Source organism: Parasteatoda tepidariorum, chromosome 3, assembly GCF_982258835.1.
Source record: "Parasteatoda tepidariorum strain Cologne lab strain chromosome 3, Ptep-v5.0, whole genome shotgun sequence".
Classification (NCBI taxonomy): Eukaryota; Metazoa; Arthropoda; class Arachnida; order Araneae; family Theridiidae; genus Parasteatoda; species Parasteatoda tepidariorum.
The window spans coordinates 29,495,865-29,514,815 of NC_141757.1; the positions used below are offsets into that span (position 1 = coordinate 29,495,865).

Genomic DNA, 18,951 nt, shown 5'->3' on the forward strand with positions numbered 1-18,951 from the left:
TTTCAGGCGTTGATAACAGAAAGGAATATTGGTTATGCTTATTTCAGACGGTGAGTTTTAAATTATCATGACTGGCTTAAAACAGCCCAAACCTGGTTCTAAAATCCTCTCGCAATAGAATTTTTTTCTATTAAAGTAAATGCAAGAAATAACATTGCGAGACTTTAAACTCGTGATTTTCATATAAAACTTTTGAATAAGTACATTTCATGTAAATATATCTCTTCAAATGTAAATAGTCCTATGGGTGAGTCAGACATTAAACTCCAGCACCGTATTTTAAGATTCGCTCGCAAACTTTTCTGACTTTAATTGCGGCCAGACAGACTGATAACAGGAACTGATTTTTAGTTTAATTACTTAATAGAATTAAGTTCAACTTTTCATTTTTCTTGCTGATTCATCATGTAAACCAATTACTTCAGGCATTTCCCCTCATGAGGCAATATCAAATTTTCTACAGGGGATAAGCACCCAGGTGCAGATACCCCGAAAAACAATGCAGTTCCAGTTCCAAGTTCACTTTTATCTTCCTAACATTGACTCTTTTGTAGAGTTTACTGAAATGACAAGAACCTTTTTTTTAAAACAATGAAATTAAAATATTCTATAATAGAATATTTCCTATGATTTAAAATTAATAAACTTATGACTCAATATTTTTTTCTCTTTTGTGACGTAATGTACCTGATAACAGCTTTTACGAAAAAGGTAAAGGGGTAAAGACTTAAAACACGTTTTTGCATTTATTTAAAAATCTGAACAGAATTACAAAAATTGATTTATATTTTGTTAGCGAAGTTCTTTATCAATGTGCCGTAAATAGTTTGAAATAAAAGACAAGTTTGAAAAAAATTCCGAGCTACGGGTTGTTACTAAAATGTGAGACCATTTTTAAGATCAATAAATAATAAGGGATTGCTTTATTCAGCTTAGAGAAAAACGATACTTTTTTAAGAAATTCAAGGCAAAAGATGGCGCTGCTAACTTAAGAAATGAAATAATAAAACAAAATTCTTGCTGTAAGTTAGATCCTCTATGACTAAAATATTGGTAAGCTTGCTTGCTAATCTTGCACACAAATTGTACCAGAAGGTTTACACAAATGATGAATATTTTTGAAACCATTGTTTTACAGTTTTGTTTATTTTTTCATTTGGCAGCAACATCTGTTAAAATGGATTGCAAGTAATTTCAAATTTTAGCTGGATGGTAAAAAATTATTTCCTGAGAACAACATAGAAAATTATGCAATTCTATCCTCTTCCGTTTTCGTTTCATTTATTTTATTAAGCTTCTATCTTCTGTCGTTCTTTAGATGATTTAAGCATTTTCAACATTTTAATAAAATAAACTGTTTATTCCTTTGATTTCAAAAACGGATAAAATATTTTGTTTTTCATCAGCACATTTCTTATATCTTTTTAGTTTAATTTTTTTATGTTGAATTTAAAAATTAACCTTACTTTAATTTAATTTAATTTAACCCTTTCGCTACCACCAGGACATACATGTCCGTAGGCAGTTTCAAATAACCCTATGGGCTAAATATGCTTTGTATTATTATGAATGCATGTCCCACTGGTATTCCTTGATATCACTGACAATTCAGTAATTTTTTTCCCTTTTTTGGAATTTTATCGATATTTGCATTGTAACTGATATATTAATTTACTTATTTCATTTTTTTATCAGAAAGAAAAATTGGTAGTGAAAGGGTTAAAAGATTTAGTTTTCATTGAATATAGTTAAGAGGATACCATTAAAAGAGTTACTTTATTATTTGGACTTACTTCCTCAATATTTGAACTTACTCGAATTCACATTCCCATTTTTACAATATTTGAATTTAACTATTCAAATTTTGTCGTGGAGGTTGTTAATTGAAAAATGTAATATTATAAAGACAAATTAGGGGTATTTTTCATTCACTCGATATTTAGATTACTTATCATGTTTCGAGACAGGTTGACTTACTAATTGCGTAACTAGTTATGTTACTAATTGAATTAATCCACTAAAGTTAATAGCAGAACAATCTGTCATTTTCTACGTTAACGAGCCAAAAATAATCAGACTATATTCGCAGCAAATGTTTTCTGGAAACTTATTTAACTTCGGTTGAGAAACATAGTTTAGTCAAGCAATAACTTCTACTAGAGGTGAGTTAATGATTAGTTTTGGTTTTACTGGAATACAGCTACACTATAAAAAATAGTTCCATAAAATTGAGCAAAAATGCGTCCAAATAACTTTAAAACAAACAATACTCGAATTTGAAAACTCCGTGTATTCAAAATTGAAAAATCATATAGTCATTTTTGTGCAAATAGCAAAGTCACAGAAATGACATAAGGCAAGAAATGTTCGCTAGAAACCCGCAAGATTCGAACCAAGGACCATAATTATACTATAAACACCATAATAATTGAACTATAAGCATCATGAGTGTACAAACTAGTCTAAGGAGAGTAAGAAAGCTTTATGTGTTCCACTGCTTTAAAAAAAATTTAAAGTTCAACGAAATGTGCAAAAATTATCGATCTCTTGTTAAGGCTATTAGGAACAACCTTTTACTAAAATTTTGCAACCTTGGTATCATTGGAATTAGAAATAAGTACGTAAAAATGAGTAATTGAGGTTGCAACTATATAAAGCTTTCTACTTCTCCACGAAGTGAGTTGCACAACTATCATGGCTAGAGCATCCTACTACGAACTAGGAGGTGCTCGGTTCGAATCCTGTCAGCAGACATCTAACCCAAATTTCTCCCGGCACATCACTTTTAAGATTAGACATATTGCTTAAAACTGGGTACATGCTATTTCAATTTTGAATACATGATGTTTTGTTGAAATTAGACTATTATTGATGTCGGAGCTATTATGTGACATTTTTGCATAATTTTGAGAAACCCTGTTTTACACTGTAGATGACACAAAAATGATTTAATCAATTCATTAATTTATTGGTAAATACATACGTGATACATTAAATCTGATATTTTACTTCCGTGTATTTTTTTTTATATTTGTTAATAAATAAAAATCTGTAGAAAATTCGAAATTACATTAACTGAAGTAGCTACATTTAAAAAAAATTATAAATACGAATTTTCGGATTTAAAATTTATATATATCATTGTGGTGCCTAATAAGAAATTAATCAAACTGAATAGTTGAAGTAACCCAAATTCTGTTATATTTATCCCTTCAAAAATATATAAAATAAATAAATAAAATAAATAAATGTATAAGAAATGTTTTAAGATTAATGAAAGTATAACAAGACTATTGTAAACATTTAAAATTTTAATGATACCAAGCATTTAGGAGCCTATAGGGTTATACTTATATTATTTTACCTGATTTATATGCATTAGATGTATATATTGGACGTGTTGGACACCTCTTTATCGTAGCGAAAAGTCCATCCCCAGTTCCCTAAAAAAAGTTATATTACAGATAATTTATTAAAGTAATTAAAGAACAACTATCAGGAATAATAATATTAAAAAATCACTATTTTAAGACCTAATTACTTTAAACTGAAAATAAAAGAGACAATTTGATGTACCAAAAATTTTAACACTTAAAAATTATCATTTGTTTCATTTCATTTAATAAACTAATTTGAAAAGTAGAAAAAAACTATTCCCGAAAAAATTTAATTCGAAATAATATTAACTATGATAGTAAAGCTTTCAAATCAAATTCTTTATGCGTTTTTTCTTAATAAAAATTAATGCAGGCTTTTTAGAAATTATACGAAATGTTTTACCTGAATGCAAAAATCTCATGATATGCACATAAAAAGAATCAAACAATAATTAATAATCTGCTAATGTCTAATTTAGGGAAAACTTGCAGGTAACATGACTGAAAGTCATTTTTTTACAAGTCACTTACTCTACTTTCGAAATTTTTTGATTGTAATTCCATATTTATTTTAACTAGGCCTAACAAGTTTTTGCTTTTTACTTACTTGCTTGGGTGGTAGCAAATCATTGCAGTAAGGTTCTGCATAATCCCCTTTATTCACTGAAAGCAAAACTTCGAATTAGAAAAATACAAGAAAACATTGAATTTTCTTACTTTGAATTAAAAAACACACAAATATTTACAATAATTCGAATATTAATATTTGTTTAATGCATTCAATTGATGTCTAAAACAAAGATCTGCCAGAATTTTTCTAAGGAACACAAATTGACTTCAATCTATTTTTTTCATGTGTTTTTTTGAAATTTGAGTAGGAAATTCCTTTTACTCTACTTTTTTCTTAGTCGTAATTTCACAATCGTCAATTTTATTTTTTTAATGTCATATAACGTGTTTAACATTGAATTGAAATAATTCCACCTTCCTTTTACAACATAACCTCTTTTAAACTCATTGCTTATATATATATATATATATATATATATATATATATATATATATATAAATAAACTAAAAAGTCTACTAAAAAGGTTACACTGCTCTTTTACAGCCTTCTTTAAGAACTATTATCTGTCGGTGACTGATGTGCCCTTCCTTATTTCACTTTCAAGGTTTTGTGGCTGCCGATAGAAAAAAAAATTACATCGTTAAATTGTGATCAAAATAAAATTTCGGAATTTTTTTCTGCTCAATTTTCTCACAACTTTCAATGAGAAAATGAATTTCTAGTTCTTTAACGTTCGATTGCTTCCAGAAAGATTCCAAACTTTATTTTTGTAGATCATTGGTTTCATCCTTAAATTTAAGTGTTTCTCTGGTCTGGTCAGCAAGCCTGTTGACCAGAGAAGCAATCAAATAGTGCTTCCAAACTTAGCTCATTGTCAATATTAATAACCTTAATTATATATAAAAAAATAATTACTGGAAAACGCGCTAAGATTTTTATAATACATGATTCTATTTTTGAGTCATGGAGCAACTGAAAATGTCTGAGCATTAGCAAATGTATTTAAGCCAGTTTCACTTTAACAAAAAATAAAACGTTTTAATTTATTTTTGTGTAAATGACGAATATCATATTTTTCTAAAAACGAAAATTACAGTTTTCTTCAAGGTTACTGATAAACACTTAACAATTAACGTTTAAAGAATAAAAATTTGCCTAGTTATTAGTAATAATTGAACAATCCTATAGCTTTATAAAAAAATGATTTTCATTAAAAGTACAAACCTACCTGCGGGGCAAGAATAATGCGATGGTTTTGACGATTTGGTGGGTGCCTCTTTCCCAAGATCAGTCATCATTAGCGAATCACTGCAGGGTTTTCTCATTTCGTAATCTGTAAGAACGAAGCATTAGTGTTAATGCTATAAACATTGAAAATGCTAACCTTATATCTTCGCTTGAAAAATTAAATTAGAAATTCGCAATTTTTAGAAACAATTATAAAATAGAGAGTATTCAATGCCTCAATTTAACTTCAAAATATCAAGGCATAAATTTTGTTTTTTTCTTATAGGGTTTCGTACCTGACTGCAAAACCAGTGGCTGCGGGTTTGAATCCCTCTCAGGGTGCGGATGTTTCCCTTTGTGTGTAGTCCGCTGTAGTGTGTGATGTGTGGATGTGGTCAACACTATGAATATACATCTGTGGCAGTGCAGCGTGAGTAATGTTGCTCACCTCCGTTACTTTGGTCACATGATGCTCACAAGGCAACGCAAAATGAGCAAGACTTCCGGCACCTTCCTCGGCAAGAACGATAAGTTCAGTGCATGCCGTTCAAAAAATCTTAGAGGGTATCCAAAAAAAGACTCCACTTTTTTTTCCTTCATTTTTTTTAACTTTAAAGTGTAATAGCATATCATTTTATCTGACAGCTTTCATTATATTGGAAGCTATTTTTCGTGCAAAAGATGGTTGAATTGCTTTTCACCATTGATGTTGGTCTTTGAAGACAAAATTAACCTATTTAAATTTAAAATTTTCGGTTCCTCCAGTTATGATACCTTTTCTATACAGAGTACAAATGCCTCAAAATCAACTTCTGTATATTTTAGGACCTCGTGTGAAAGAAAAGGATGCGTCAAGATAATTTTTCTTAACCTGAAATTCCTTCTTATTAATATGCAAATTATTTTAAACAGAGAAACAAAATACAGATTCCGGTAGACCCGAAATATCCTTTTTCATGTGATCGAAATCATTATGTAAAAAAAACATTTAATGACATTTGCAATAATAAAATTTTAAAAAAAAGTGAGAATTTAGTTGCGAACACTTAACTTTTACTAAAACAGTTAAATAAATCAAATTCTTTAGGGAATTCAATTTCCTTGCTTCATGCAAAAATTAAGTTTCAAAAATCGTTGTTAAATTTTTCAAAACTTTTTATCGATAAATTATAAAACTAAATAAATATATAATAATTTAATCATTAACCAAAATGAGGTATCATGACAACATATGATATAAAACGTCAAGCATATTCGAGCTTACACTAGTGTTTTTTAAACTGTCTAATTTTGGAATTTACAGAAATAATTTCTATTTAACAATACAATAATTTCCAAGGTAATATAATTTCAATAGAAGCAATTGCAATTTGAAAAAGTGACCAAGTTTCTATTTCTTATTAATAATTGGAGGCTGAAAATGTGTATGAATGATGTCCGTTTCTCACTTCTCTGTATTTATACCAGATGTAAATAAAAAAATGTCTTCTGTTTCATCATTTTTCGCATAATTTTGCCCTATAAAAAAAGGAGAAAATGTATTCCACTCAAACTTCTTTGTCGCAATGGAATAATAAATTTTAACTCTTTATTTTATAACCATCGATTAACAGCTGACAAAATTTTGGGTTTACGACTGTTAGTGAGCAACTCCTTGTAATTTTGAACCCATTCCATGTAATTGAGAACTTCTGGATCAAGTATTGGGACAAATTTTCCTTCTGGGAGGACTTTTGGATAGAACCAACCTGCATCTGCGTTACATTTAGAACAAAACCATGAAGGCCTTCTACGGTCAGTCTGATGGCAATGGGACTCTAATCCATGATACGTCCGCCACTGAGGATATTTTAAAAAAGCACTGTAGTCGGTGCGAGCTGAGTGTGGGATTCGTATAGATCAGCCATCTCCGGGATTCGAAACGGGTTGACTTTATTGTAAGGCGAACGTTCTATCCCCTTAGTCATCGCAGCTCAAAATTCATTATAAACATAAATTTGTTGTAACTTCAATATTGGGATTTTGGCGGTGACTTTGAAACTTGGCATGATAACGGACGTCTCATAATAAGTCGCAATCGTATTATTGAGGTTTTACTGTCCTTAATCAAACTAAACGCATAAAAAATATTTAAAATAAAATGTTTTAAATTATGCGCTCTAGTGTAAAATGACAATTAGGAAATATATACTAGAGAAATTAGTATTAGCACGCCCTGGAAACTAAATGTGATTAGTATTTGTCCTGGTAATACTTTGTTTCATAGCGATTTGGGTGATATTGTATTCCCATAGGTCTCATTGACAAAACGACGTTCCATTAGTGTCTCGTTAATCTGTATTGCTTTTGACGTTGATAAATGCTCGAATCAAAGATCGATGTTGGAAGATTGTGTACTGATTCGAACAGATGAGATCTATTCGTAGGTCTCTCACCATCTCATACTGAATTTTAACAGATCACTTGAATTTTAAGTCCCTGAATCTTTAGTTTGAATGCAAAGGATTTTTTTTCAAATAATTTTCTTATTCCCATTCACTTGGAGACAAAATGTGTGGTAAAAACTACCAAAATATGGTAAAATGTACCGTGTTTCTGGCTCTACGGGAATTTGAAAATGCTTGGTAATTTTGAATGAAGCACTTTCTAAATGATTTTGGTAAAATTGGAAAAAATGTTGTTTTATAATGTGTGATAAAATTTAGTAAATGTGGTAAAATTATGTGATTTTTTTTTCATGATACTTTAAAGCACGGTATAAAATCATTTATACATTTAGATTTACTTTTCAGTTTCATACCTTATATTAAATGAGTGGTAATAGGAACGATAATAAGTTCATATCTATCTATCTATCTATATATATATATATATATATATATATATATATATATATATATATATATATATATATATATTGTATATATATTGTATATATATATTTTACGGTAAAAAGTAACTGTATTTTTTGCCATAATTTGTATCGGAAGTTATTTCAGCGTACTCTGGAGCTTGTTTATTGGGACAGATCAATAATAGTAAACTGGCTGATATTTTCATAATCTCTTACGCTCATAACTAAAAAAAAACATTTAAATGAGACTTATTGAAATTTTGCCCACTTCCAGAGAATTGTATCAGAAATATTCAGGTATTAAAATGCTATTCATGGGGTAATTAGTTTTTTAGTTGTTTTCAAATTTTAAATTTTTTAAGCTCTACATAATTTAGTTTTGTGAAAAAACTCGTAAACTCGTAATTTCGTAAAAAAAAAGGGGGGGGGGTAAATGTTTTGCAGCTACGTACTCATGTTTTTTTTTTGAGTGAGAAAATTCTCACTTTGTTTAAATTAAATATGTTGAAATACTCTTCTTATTTTTTTAACGTAACTAGGTTACCTCACACATACTAAAGGATAATCGATCTTACCTGGACTTATGGGTTACCTACCAAAATACTTTATGGATTACTCTGGCTCCTCTCTCTATATATGCTACAATTAGGCTAACACGGGATTATTAAATACGGACTTAAATGGGATCAAGTTATGAAAAGAAAAAAATACAAAATACTTTACGTAAGTTTTTTATTTTTTTGAATTACAGAGCAACAAAAAACGAGAGGAACCGAAAGGCTCTTTCGATCTCTCTAATGTTAAGAAATTTTTCCTTTTTATACATCAAATAATCAATTAGCTTTACTTCTTTTAATTGACTAATACGTTTAATTAGCTCTACCAATAAATGAGAGTAAAATATATAATAGTACCTCTTCTATCTTGAGAGTGCTTTCGAATGCAGACAGCAACAATAAAAACCACCATGATGAGCACAAGAGACGACACAACAACAGGAATGACCAGTGCTACGTTTTTGTAAAAAGGAATATCAGTTTCACGTTTGCCAAATACTGGTATAGAGTTTGAATCTGAAACAGTTCCATAATTATCGAGCTTCTACCACCATACAATATAAATATTTTTTTCTATGCTATTGTTGACTTATAGAACACATTTTAATTAATAGCTTCGATGTTTAAAATTTAATAACGAACTTTTATCTAACAATAAAGTTTAGCAAATACGCAAAATAGGTGTTACAAGTTGATGTTTAAGCAAGAAAAGTAATTTTTTTTCAAAACCTGAAGGAAAATGACACTAAAATTCTAGAAGCCAGTTTAATTGCTAAGTGAAATTTGTAGTCATTTCTCCAAATTGCCGTTCACCTTCTATGAAATGTTTTATGCAATCAATTAGGTTTTGTGGTTTTTAATATCACTTTTGTTTGCATGATTTTGAGGTTTCGACTGCAGCTTCTTCCTAAATCATTCATTTGTGGGCTCCAATGGCATTGATTTAATTTTTTAACAAAAAATAAGTAAAAGAAAAAATAAATTAAAAACAAAAACATGCGGAATCTTTTACGTTTGCAGGCCCATCTGGATGAGATATCATTTTATTTCATAACAGTCATTGAACAGCAGACCCAAATTTTTGTTTTATGGATACTAATGGTCAACTCCATGGCCTTATAATATTTACCCCCAATCTAGAAGACAAGGAAGCTCTTAAATCAAGTATTAGGAGGATTTCACCATCGTGGAGGACTTTTTGATAGAACTTACCCCACATTTTCGTTACATGGTGTGGAAAACAACAAAACCCTCAGACAGTTAAACAGACGGCAAGGGAACTTTAACCTACGATCCGTCTACCCCTGAGTATAGGTTACGTCAGCAATGAGGTGGGTGCGAACCGGGTGCAGAATTCGTATCGACCGACCAATCACTTGAATTCGAAAATGGTTCACCTCATTGGAAAACGAACGCCCTATATCTGGATGAGATAGAGTATTTAAAAACCAGTTTGATTGACAAATGAATTTCGAAGTATTTTCCCTAAATCGAATATTATTTTCAAAGAATTATGTTCTGCAGTTAGATGAATTATGGCATTTTTAATATCTAATTTTTTTTTGTATGACTTGTCACGCTTTGATAACGGTTTCTTTGTTAAACTTTCATATGATGTGCAGCTTTTTTAGCCAAAAACTTTAAAAAAAAGCTTAATAGACAATGACTTCAAAAATATCTGCATAAGCGAAAGAAAAAAATTTAAAGATTCACGTTTACAGCATTTAAAACTTAAGAATGTGCAGATTATCCTAACACTTGAATAAGGTAAGGAAAATCAAAGGTTTTTTTCCCTTTAAAGCATGCAACCAATGAGTACTCTACACTATTGCAATTTAAAATAGATACAACACTTTCAATGTATTCCTGTTCCATTATACATTTGAAAGTGCATCATCTTAGAAGTAAATATGAAAAGATATGTGAGGGTTGTACAATTTGCATTTATCGACTAAAAAGGTAATAAAACTTTGAATGTTCTGAAGATTACTACTTTACATCCATAGCAAATAAAATAAAGTCTCCTTAAAAGCATTTATCCCAAGAAAAAATAATAATAGTATTTTTCAGATATTACAGCATTTTAAATTCTTTTCACAAATAAATACACTTTCTAAAACGTTTGAATAAATGTGTATGGTAAATATTAAATTCTTCAGACCGCTATAGAGACGCGTTTGAGTTTGTTTTCATTTTAGTCAGCATTTGTATGCTTTTTCCTGTTTCTGTTTATTACCAACAAAACGGAAATGTGATTTTTATTAGCGCATAAAAATAAATTATGTTTTAAAATTCTGATACAAAAAATAAGTAAGATAGAAAAAATGCGAAGTTCCACTTTTCCGTTTTCTTTTCTTTTTTTTCACGATAAGGAATATTAAATATTATTCAGTAAAAAGTATTAGCTATCGATTAACGTTAGTGAATTTCAGCTGTAATTAAAATAATTTAAAATTAATGAAGCAAATAAAAATCAATTACAGTTTGATTTAAATATCCCAAATATTCTTTTCTTCTAAATCATAATGATTTTTGTATTCTTTAAAGCTAATCTTATAATAAACTAAAAAAACGACTCTTATCCAGAATGATAATTATTATTACTTTCGTAATATGAAGTTTGATGAGTTCGTAAATTCGACAATAAAGGCAATTATTCAGAGTATGATATAATGAGGCACTAACACTTTTGTTTAAGAAAATACAGTTACAGTTATATTTATATAGATTAAGTTGTAAATGCTATTTGGTAACTTTTTTTACTCCGACATTTTTCATTGTTCTAAAAAAGTAAGGATGTAATTGACAATGATAAATGAATTTTCTTTATTTTTTCGATATTAAAATTTAACTCTTTAATGCATAGATACAAAATATGGTCTTAATATGTGGTAGTGCATATCATTATATTATGCTTATATTTGTTTATGAGATTCGCTACTTTATCTCCAATAAAACACTGAACTTTGATTTGCACTGAAAATCCAAGTATAATTCAAATGTAATGCTAATATTATGTATTATTTTATTATTATATTATGAAAAACATAATTATTTTGTTTGTGTAGAATAATTCCCAATAATAAATCACTTATGTAGCAAATTTTCTTTCTGCTTTCAAAGGGAACTGTCTATCTTAAAAAAGCTGGACACAAATAGTAATAAAGGTTTCATAAAAAGATAAAATATTTCTCTTAAATTATGAATTTATAATACTACGTAATTAAATTTATTAAATAAAATAAAGGTGTTTAATCAGATTTTAATTCCACTTATATATTTTACATCAAAAAATATAATCCATTTCTTAAAGTGTCCTTCTCATACAAATGAGGTATTATTAAAATTTAAAATAAATAAATAAACTGCGTGTAATATAAAATACATTTGCTGAGTGATAAAACGTTCAATAAATCAGTTTATATCAGTTTATACGATGATGAAATGTGTTAGTTTTACGATTATCATATATTAAAACGTCACTATTTATAACAAACTCAACAAATGTCACAAACAGTCGTATAATTCGAGGAATCATTCACGCACTAGTGGAAGATTCGAACAAATTATCGAAACAATCCCCAGAGCGTTAATCTTCTACTCATTTAACATTCATTTTATTTCCCCGCATTTGTCGTGTAGCAATCAAACACTCTATCTTTGGTATTACCTGCTTGAGATGCATGGAGTGTTCGAAAACTGTACTCTGCTTGCGTGAGGCCAGCGTCGCTGTGGGCAATGACCATAATGACGTAATCTCTCTCCGGTGCCAGATGTCGTAGTGCGTAATTATCTCTTGACATTTCTAATTTTTCGCTCACCGTCGTCCACTGATTCTGATACTTGGGTTTGTACTGGACGACGAAATGTTTGATGGGACAGCCATTGCTCTGCCAGGCACTTAGATTCAAGGACGCAGAAGTGGCGTTCACGCTCAGAAAGGAAGACGCTTGGGGTGAGACTGGCGCTACAAAAATTTACAAAGATAAAAAATTTATTAATGTATGATTATTTTACGTATTACTATAATTTACACAATTCACTCTACAAGTTCCTGGTACTATCAAGCAAAATTAAAAGTTCAATATTATATTCTGATTATTCTAATTTCATATTATTCTAATATCAAATTAACTGTAAATATTATTCTAATAACAAATTAAACTGTGATTATTATTCTAATTTCATACTTTGGCTTAGTTTCTGGAAAATTTATATTAATTTCAAATTCATTATAAACTGTTTCCAAAGTATTACTTAAACCTAAGGAAATCTTATTGTTGAACGAGCACTCTTCTTAAAATTTTATTTTAATTTTGCTCTTTGTTTAGAAATGGTAAGATAGATAGTTGAACTTGAACAAAAATATGGTTCAATTGCAGCAAAATCTCACAGAATTCCTTTGCCATATAGGGATAACGCATATCAACTCATCAATGTCGAACCTAGCCCGAAGTTACGGAAAACCGGTGGATAATGAATTTTCAAGACTATCTATAAGCAAGAACGTCTAAAAAAATAGTAAAAACAAGTTACCATAAATTGAAGATTGATGAGCAAAATGTTAACTAAATAAAGTCTACGATTTCAATTTTACGAGACATTTTCTATACATGACTTCGTAGTTCCATGCAGTACATTAAATACGAGCCCAAAACAAAGGAGTAGGGAAACTAATTTACACCATTACACACTATATATATATATATATATATATATATATATATATATATATATATATATATATATATATATATATATATATATATATATATATATATATATATATATATATATCAAAAGAATGTTTGATTACAATGAATCCGAATGGTGAAACGTACATTTATGAGGAAATGGAAATATAGTGCAACATAAAGAAATAAATTTATTTAATTTACTGAAATTCACGAATAATAAAAAATGTAAATGAAACATTTATTCAGTGATATTTTATGTTTTTGACAGTTTTTTTAAAAAAAAGTATTACCTAAGCATTATAAAACATTCCATTTCACCTGAGGCTATAGTCGTGCATACACTAGAAAAGTTTATTTTTGCGACAGTAAAAATGTCTTTTTTTCACTTTTCATGAAAAATGAGCCACACATATAAAAATATTATTACTTCTCTTTTCAAAATATATGATTTCAATGCTTGTCTAATATTTTTTCAAATGCATGTCATTTTTTTTTAAAAAAAAGATAGAGAAAGAAGAAAAAAAATGCATGCATCAGTTTTTTTTTCTTCCTTCTATCTAGTTAAGAAAATATAAGACAATTCTTTGAAACAAACTTAGCTATGGTATGCTTAATTTCTGCTTTCTGAACAACCGGAAACTTTTTTTTAGTCTACTAAATGGTTTGCTTTTTATTTAACAATTTTCTTTGAGCATGCTTGGATTAGTTTTTACTGCGATAACCTGTCGAGAGATGTAATCATCTTGAATTTTTGAAAATGAAGCATAAGTTATCCGAAACAATTGAAATCGTCGTTGATATCTGTAAACCGTAAGAAAAATCCACCAAACAGATGAAAAAAATGGGTAAAACAATAGTTTTCTTTTACGTACTTGACATACAAAGACCAAATTTTACATTTTTATTATTTTTCAATTTTTTATTAACCTCAATTATTTTATAGTATAAACCTTCTGCGGTTTACAGACTGATTTAATAAAACCGCATACACATACAAAAAAATATGTTTTAAGAATAAGTGGAACTTAAAACTCATTTTTTGTTACTCGAATTCCTGGAAAAGTATAAATTTGTTCCTACAGTGTAGAAAGTTATTTTCTCTATCCCTCATCCTCGGTAACACTTTCATAGCTGTAGTTCCCAGCCTTTTTGCCCAACCCTCTGCCTTAAAAGTTCACCCACTATGTTGAAATTGAAGCAAAACTCAAATTTCTTTAAAACGTTAAATGTGTGAACAAATTACTTTACGTAAAAAAATAATTATTATTGCAGTTAATAATAATAATCACAATAATGACATATTTATGTATGTAATAACAAATAAAGAAAAATAAAAATAAAATGAAATATCAATAATAAAACAAGACTAATAAATTAAAAAAACAGATAAAAAATAAAATATAAAAAACACAAATCTTAAATATTTCATAAATTAGAATGTATTAAAAGAACTAAATTCGTCAAAGAAGGGTACCTCAGAAAATAAGGAGGTATCATCTTGTAAAAATGTTATAAAGAAAAGAAAAATAAGGACTGGAATGCACTGAAATGGTGACAAATTAGTCATTTTATACGCTGCAACAGCACATAAAGTCTTGCGTAGAGGACGGATATTTCTGGAAGACGAGTTGTCTCGTCCGTCACAATGAAATAGTTAAAAGACAGAAGAACAAAGACAAGTAATGAGTAAGAAGAACCCTCTTCCAAAGAAAGCCATGGACAAAAAATTCACTTAACTCCTTTATCAAATGTGCCATAAGTTATAAAAAATGGTCAAATGTATGGCTAAATAAATATAAAATTGACTTGTTACAAAAGAAAAGATAATTTTTTTATTGTAGTGTTGGCGTTGATCTAAAAAGGCGCTGATCTAGGAAGGAACTGATAGGAAATATAGTTCATATAGGGAATGAAAGTACAAATACTAAGTCGAAGTAGTTTAATTGGATATAACAATTCTTTATTTTTACGCAACTTTATAGAACATCCAAAAAGAAATGCACGGTAGACTGGAGTCGATACAGAAATATCATCCGGATGTAAATTTTCATGGCTATTTACAGACGAACTAATTATATAGTGCTTTTTAGCAATGAAAAAAAGGCTTAGAAACCTGCAGCATTTTTCAAAAAGTAAGGAAGGATCCACCTAATTGGTTGAACGGACGATTATTCCTGAAATTCCGGATAAATTCTGCATAAGACAGCCAACATGACAAGAAATAAGTTGCCATCGGAAAATTCTAGACGATTATATCAAAAAAAAAAAAAAAAAAAAAAAAAAAAACATTAAATTGGGTGAAAATTTTTTTAGTACAAGAAAGCAGCAGAAGGTTTTTTAAAATGCATGTTTCTCTTCTTCTATACGTTAGGAATAGTTAAAGATAAGGCAAAGTATTTTTAAGTGTTTACTTCACAAGGATCATCATCGTAATGAATTTTTCCATTGGGTCAAATCTTATATAAAGGAAGTTTCTTTCTGATCGCTAGCTTTCAGAACGGCTGAATATATATGAAGCAAAAATATTTAATTTGGTGATCTTAGGCTCCATTCGCACAGAAACTCAGCTAAATTTTCTTTCAACTCCACAACTTTACTTTTGCCGCGAGTAGATCAAATAAAGCAGCTTGCAGTTGTGCTCGAATTCTTGAAATTCCGAAGTGGAGCAAGAATAAAAGAACGAGAGAATAGATACAAATTGAAATGCGTTAATCCGTGTTGCTCGATCACATTATGAGAAAATGGCGATGGATTTTTGTGAAGAATACAATTTTGCAAAAAAGTACGATTCTCAATTATTGGGTAATTCAGTTAATTGATGTCAGGATGATAAACACTTGCAAAAGCAACTGATATTTTCTTTCCGCCAAGCGAAAAAAATAATGCATATCTTCCAAAAATGTATCAGCTTGCCCTTTAAAGAAATCTGTTTTTTTTTTTGTGTTTTTGTCCTTTTCTTTCATTAGTCATCTATTTTTTTAAATTTTTTATTTATTTTTATTTTATTTACAATTATTTTATTTATAATTAAAACAACTCGTAAACAAATTATCTTTCGTGTTATAATAAGCAAGATAAAGGAAATGAAACACTTCAATAATTTTCATCTAGTGATCAGATTTTCATGAAATATTAATATCTTCCTAGAAACTTACCTTAATTTGCCAATAATTTATGCAGATGGTATTATATAACAAAATCCATCAGAAAGAACTACTTTCAAAATTAGAATTTCAAAACAGCGCTCTTTAAATATTTACATCTTTCTAAACTAAGTAATAAAAATAACAATTACTCGGATATGTAATAAGAATAACGCATACGAAGGAGAGAAGAACTTTTAAGCAATAAAAATCAGAAAAATTGGTCATCTTAAAATTTTGCTTTGTAAAGAATTATTTGACATATTGAGTTAAATTTTTAGATTTCGGATTTTACATTATTAACTTGAAATGGGGTAAAAAAAGTCTGCTCCTCGGAAATAAAAAAAATTTCAGTATTAAATCAAATTATAAAATTTTTTAAATTATTATAAAAAAAATTACTTGAAATTATTAGATAAACGAGTTTTACAAACGTGTTTTTTTAATTTTCTTTACCGATTCCAGGAATTTGAAGAAAAAAAGAACGCAAAATGCTAAGTAGATATTAAAGACACACTTTCGACCGCTTTTATTGGTATCATAAAACTACATCCTTTAAGTTAGAGAGAGTCAAAATTCAAATCATTAGAGAATAAATATTATTTATTCGGAGAAAATATATTTTTTTGCTTCATTTTGTAGCTCCAATTAATTTTCATATTTCATATTAGAGCTCATAATATTTGTACGCTTAATTTTGAATATTCGTACATAATAATACAAATATTAGATGAAAAGTTATATTGATTTTCCTTTTTTTTCTTGCACTGTTCGTAAAATGCATTAATATGTGTAAAAACACTAATGTCAAAAGTAAATCCAATGTATACAACGAATATTCATCAGCTTACCTGCACCTTTAGTTCGGGATGTAACTTCTTTGCTGGGCTCCCCTGTACCTAAACTATTCGAGGCGGTCATGTATAAATGGTACTTCGTTCCACATTTCAAGTTACTTAAAACGAATTGATCATCATCCCTGCTTAATTTCTCTTGTTTCCTATTGCTATCATCAGTTCTGTAGTGTAGGGTATATTCTAAAAAATAATCAAGCTATTAACAATCCATATAAAGTTCAATTACTAAAAGATTATGCAATTAAAAATAAGATCCTCTCCATCTTTTTACACGTACTAATTTAATACTCTTTGTACAAATACTGACTTGCTTTTTGTTTCTTTTTTTATTTCTTGGTGCAGTCAAGGGTATTGTTATTTGCGGTAATTTACCATAAACAGCAGAAACTGCTCCTGCTCTGGCAGAGCGATAATGCCTCCCGATGAAGCCGCCATGTATGTCAGTCCCTCTACTTTAATTTCTGTTTCAGTGTTTTTCCTTTTTGATTTTTAGAATACTATTTCCTGTAACAAACTTCTCGACTTTTTTCTGTAGAGATATTCCCAAGGTGATATTTAGTATGTTATTCTCCGTTACTGCTTTTTGGATTTTTCCTTTTCTGGTAATCGTTTCAGTTTCATGTGAGGTACAATTTACAATTGCGATTACTCGCATTATTATTTTATAAAAGATCTCTAGATATTCTATATATTATCTCGATATACCTTGTAAAAGAATTCTAGAGCAGCGCCAACGATTCTGCATTTTCTAGCTTCTGCGTATGGAATTGTTCTAGATAATTTATATCATTATTCAAATTTTTATTGATATTATAAAGTTATAAGACATTATAAGTCTTTTTTTATAATCAATAACAAATTAATTATTTTGTTTCTTTATAATATGATTCTAGAAGAATGTCATATGCTTTATAAGAGGTTTCTTGAATATATTCTAGGCGGGATTTCAAGAAATGTACTTAAGACTGAATGTTACCAGATATTTTGCATGGTATAATTTTACAAAATTTATACCATTATTCAAATAGCTAGTTAAGTAAATCTTTACAATTAATAACTACTTAATAACTTGTATTGTTACTTCGTAAAATAATTCAAGTATAATACAATATATTGCAGATAGAAATATTCTTGAATATTACTGTGATTCCAGATTTCTTTAAATTATTCAACATAGTTAATACCATAATTCGGTTTCTTATTTATGTATATTAACTATTAACTAAATGCTTTTTACGATCGATAACTAGTTAATTACTCATACCGTAGCAGCATTAGGAATAAAGTTTCAGCATTAAATCTGTAGTGGTATGTTTAGTTTTATCGCTTGTCGTCACATTCCTAAATGATATAACTCCGATGTCGATACTTTCAAGAATAAATAATTGTTACTGTCCCGAAATGTCCCTCGTGCTTTATCTTAGTTTCACGTATTGACGAGTCCCACCCAAGGGAACTTCTTTGGAAGGAGAATAAATAGAATTACAACTTTCTGATCGTTAACAATAAAGAGCTTTGCATTAGATACGATTCAATGGGGACTATTTCTACAACAAAACTCTCTCAACATTTACTCATTTCTTCATGTGAAGTATTCACGTCCTATCACGTTGCATTTAATTTTGTAAGTACCCCGAACTCTAAAATTCAAATGTTACTTGAAGAGTA

The 18,951-nt window shown here is 29.0% G+C and overlaps 1 protein-coding gene across 2 annotated transcripts in view; it reads right to left on the reverse strand.

The window, feature by feature from the left end:
- The window catches only part of LOC107440526 (cell adhesion molecule Dscam1), a 193,137-nt gene that overhangs the window by 626 nt on the left and 173,560 nt on the right, over positions 1–18,951 (reverse strand). Inside the window, exons 20-25 of one of the 2 annotated variants that reach the window (XM_087159008.1) lie at positions 17,278–17,463; positions 12,257–12,553; positions 8,944–9,039; positions 5,177–5,281; positions 3,985–4,040; positions 3,365–3,443 (exon numbers count right to left, since the gene is read on the reverse strand). In XM_087159008.1, coding sequence (XP_087015134.1) covers positions 3,365–3,443; positions 3,985–4,040; positions 5,177–5,281; positions 8,944–9,039; positions 12,257–12,553; positions 17,278–17,463 — 819 coding nt within the window. Of the gene's footprint in view, positions 1–3,364; positions 3,444–3,984; positions 4,041–5,176; positions 5,282–8,943; positions 9,103–12,256; positions 12,554–17,277; positions 17,464–18,951 lie in introns of both variants that reach the window. The other variant, XM_087159007.1, reaches the window with a different exon arrangement.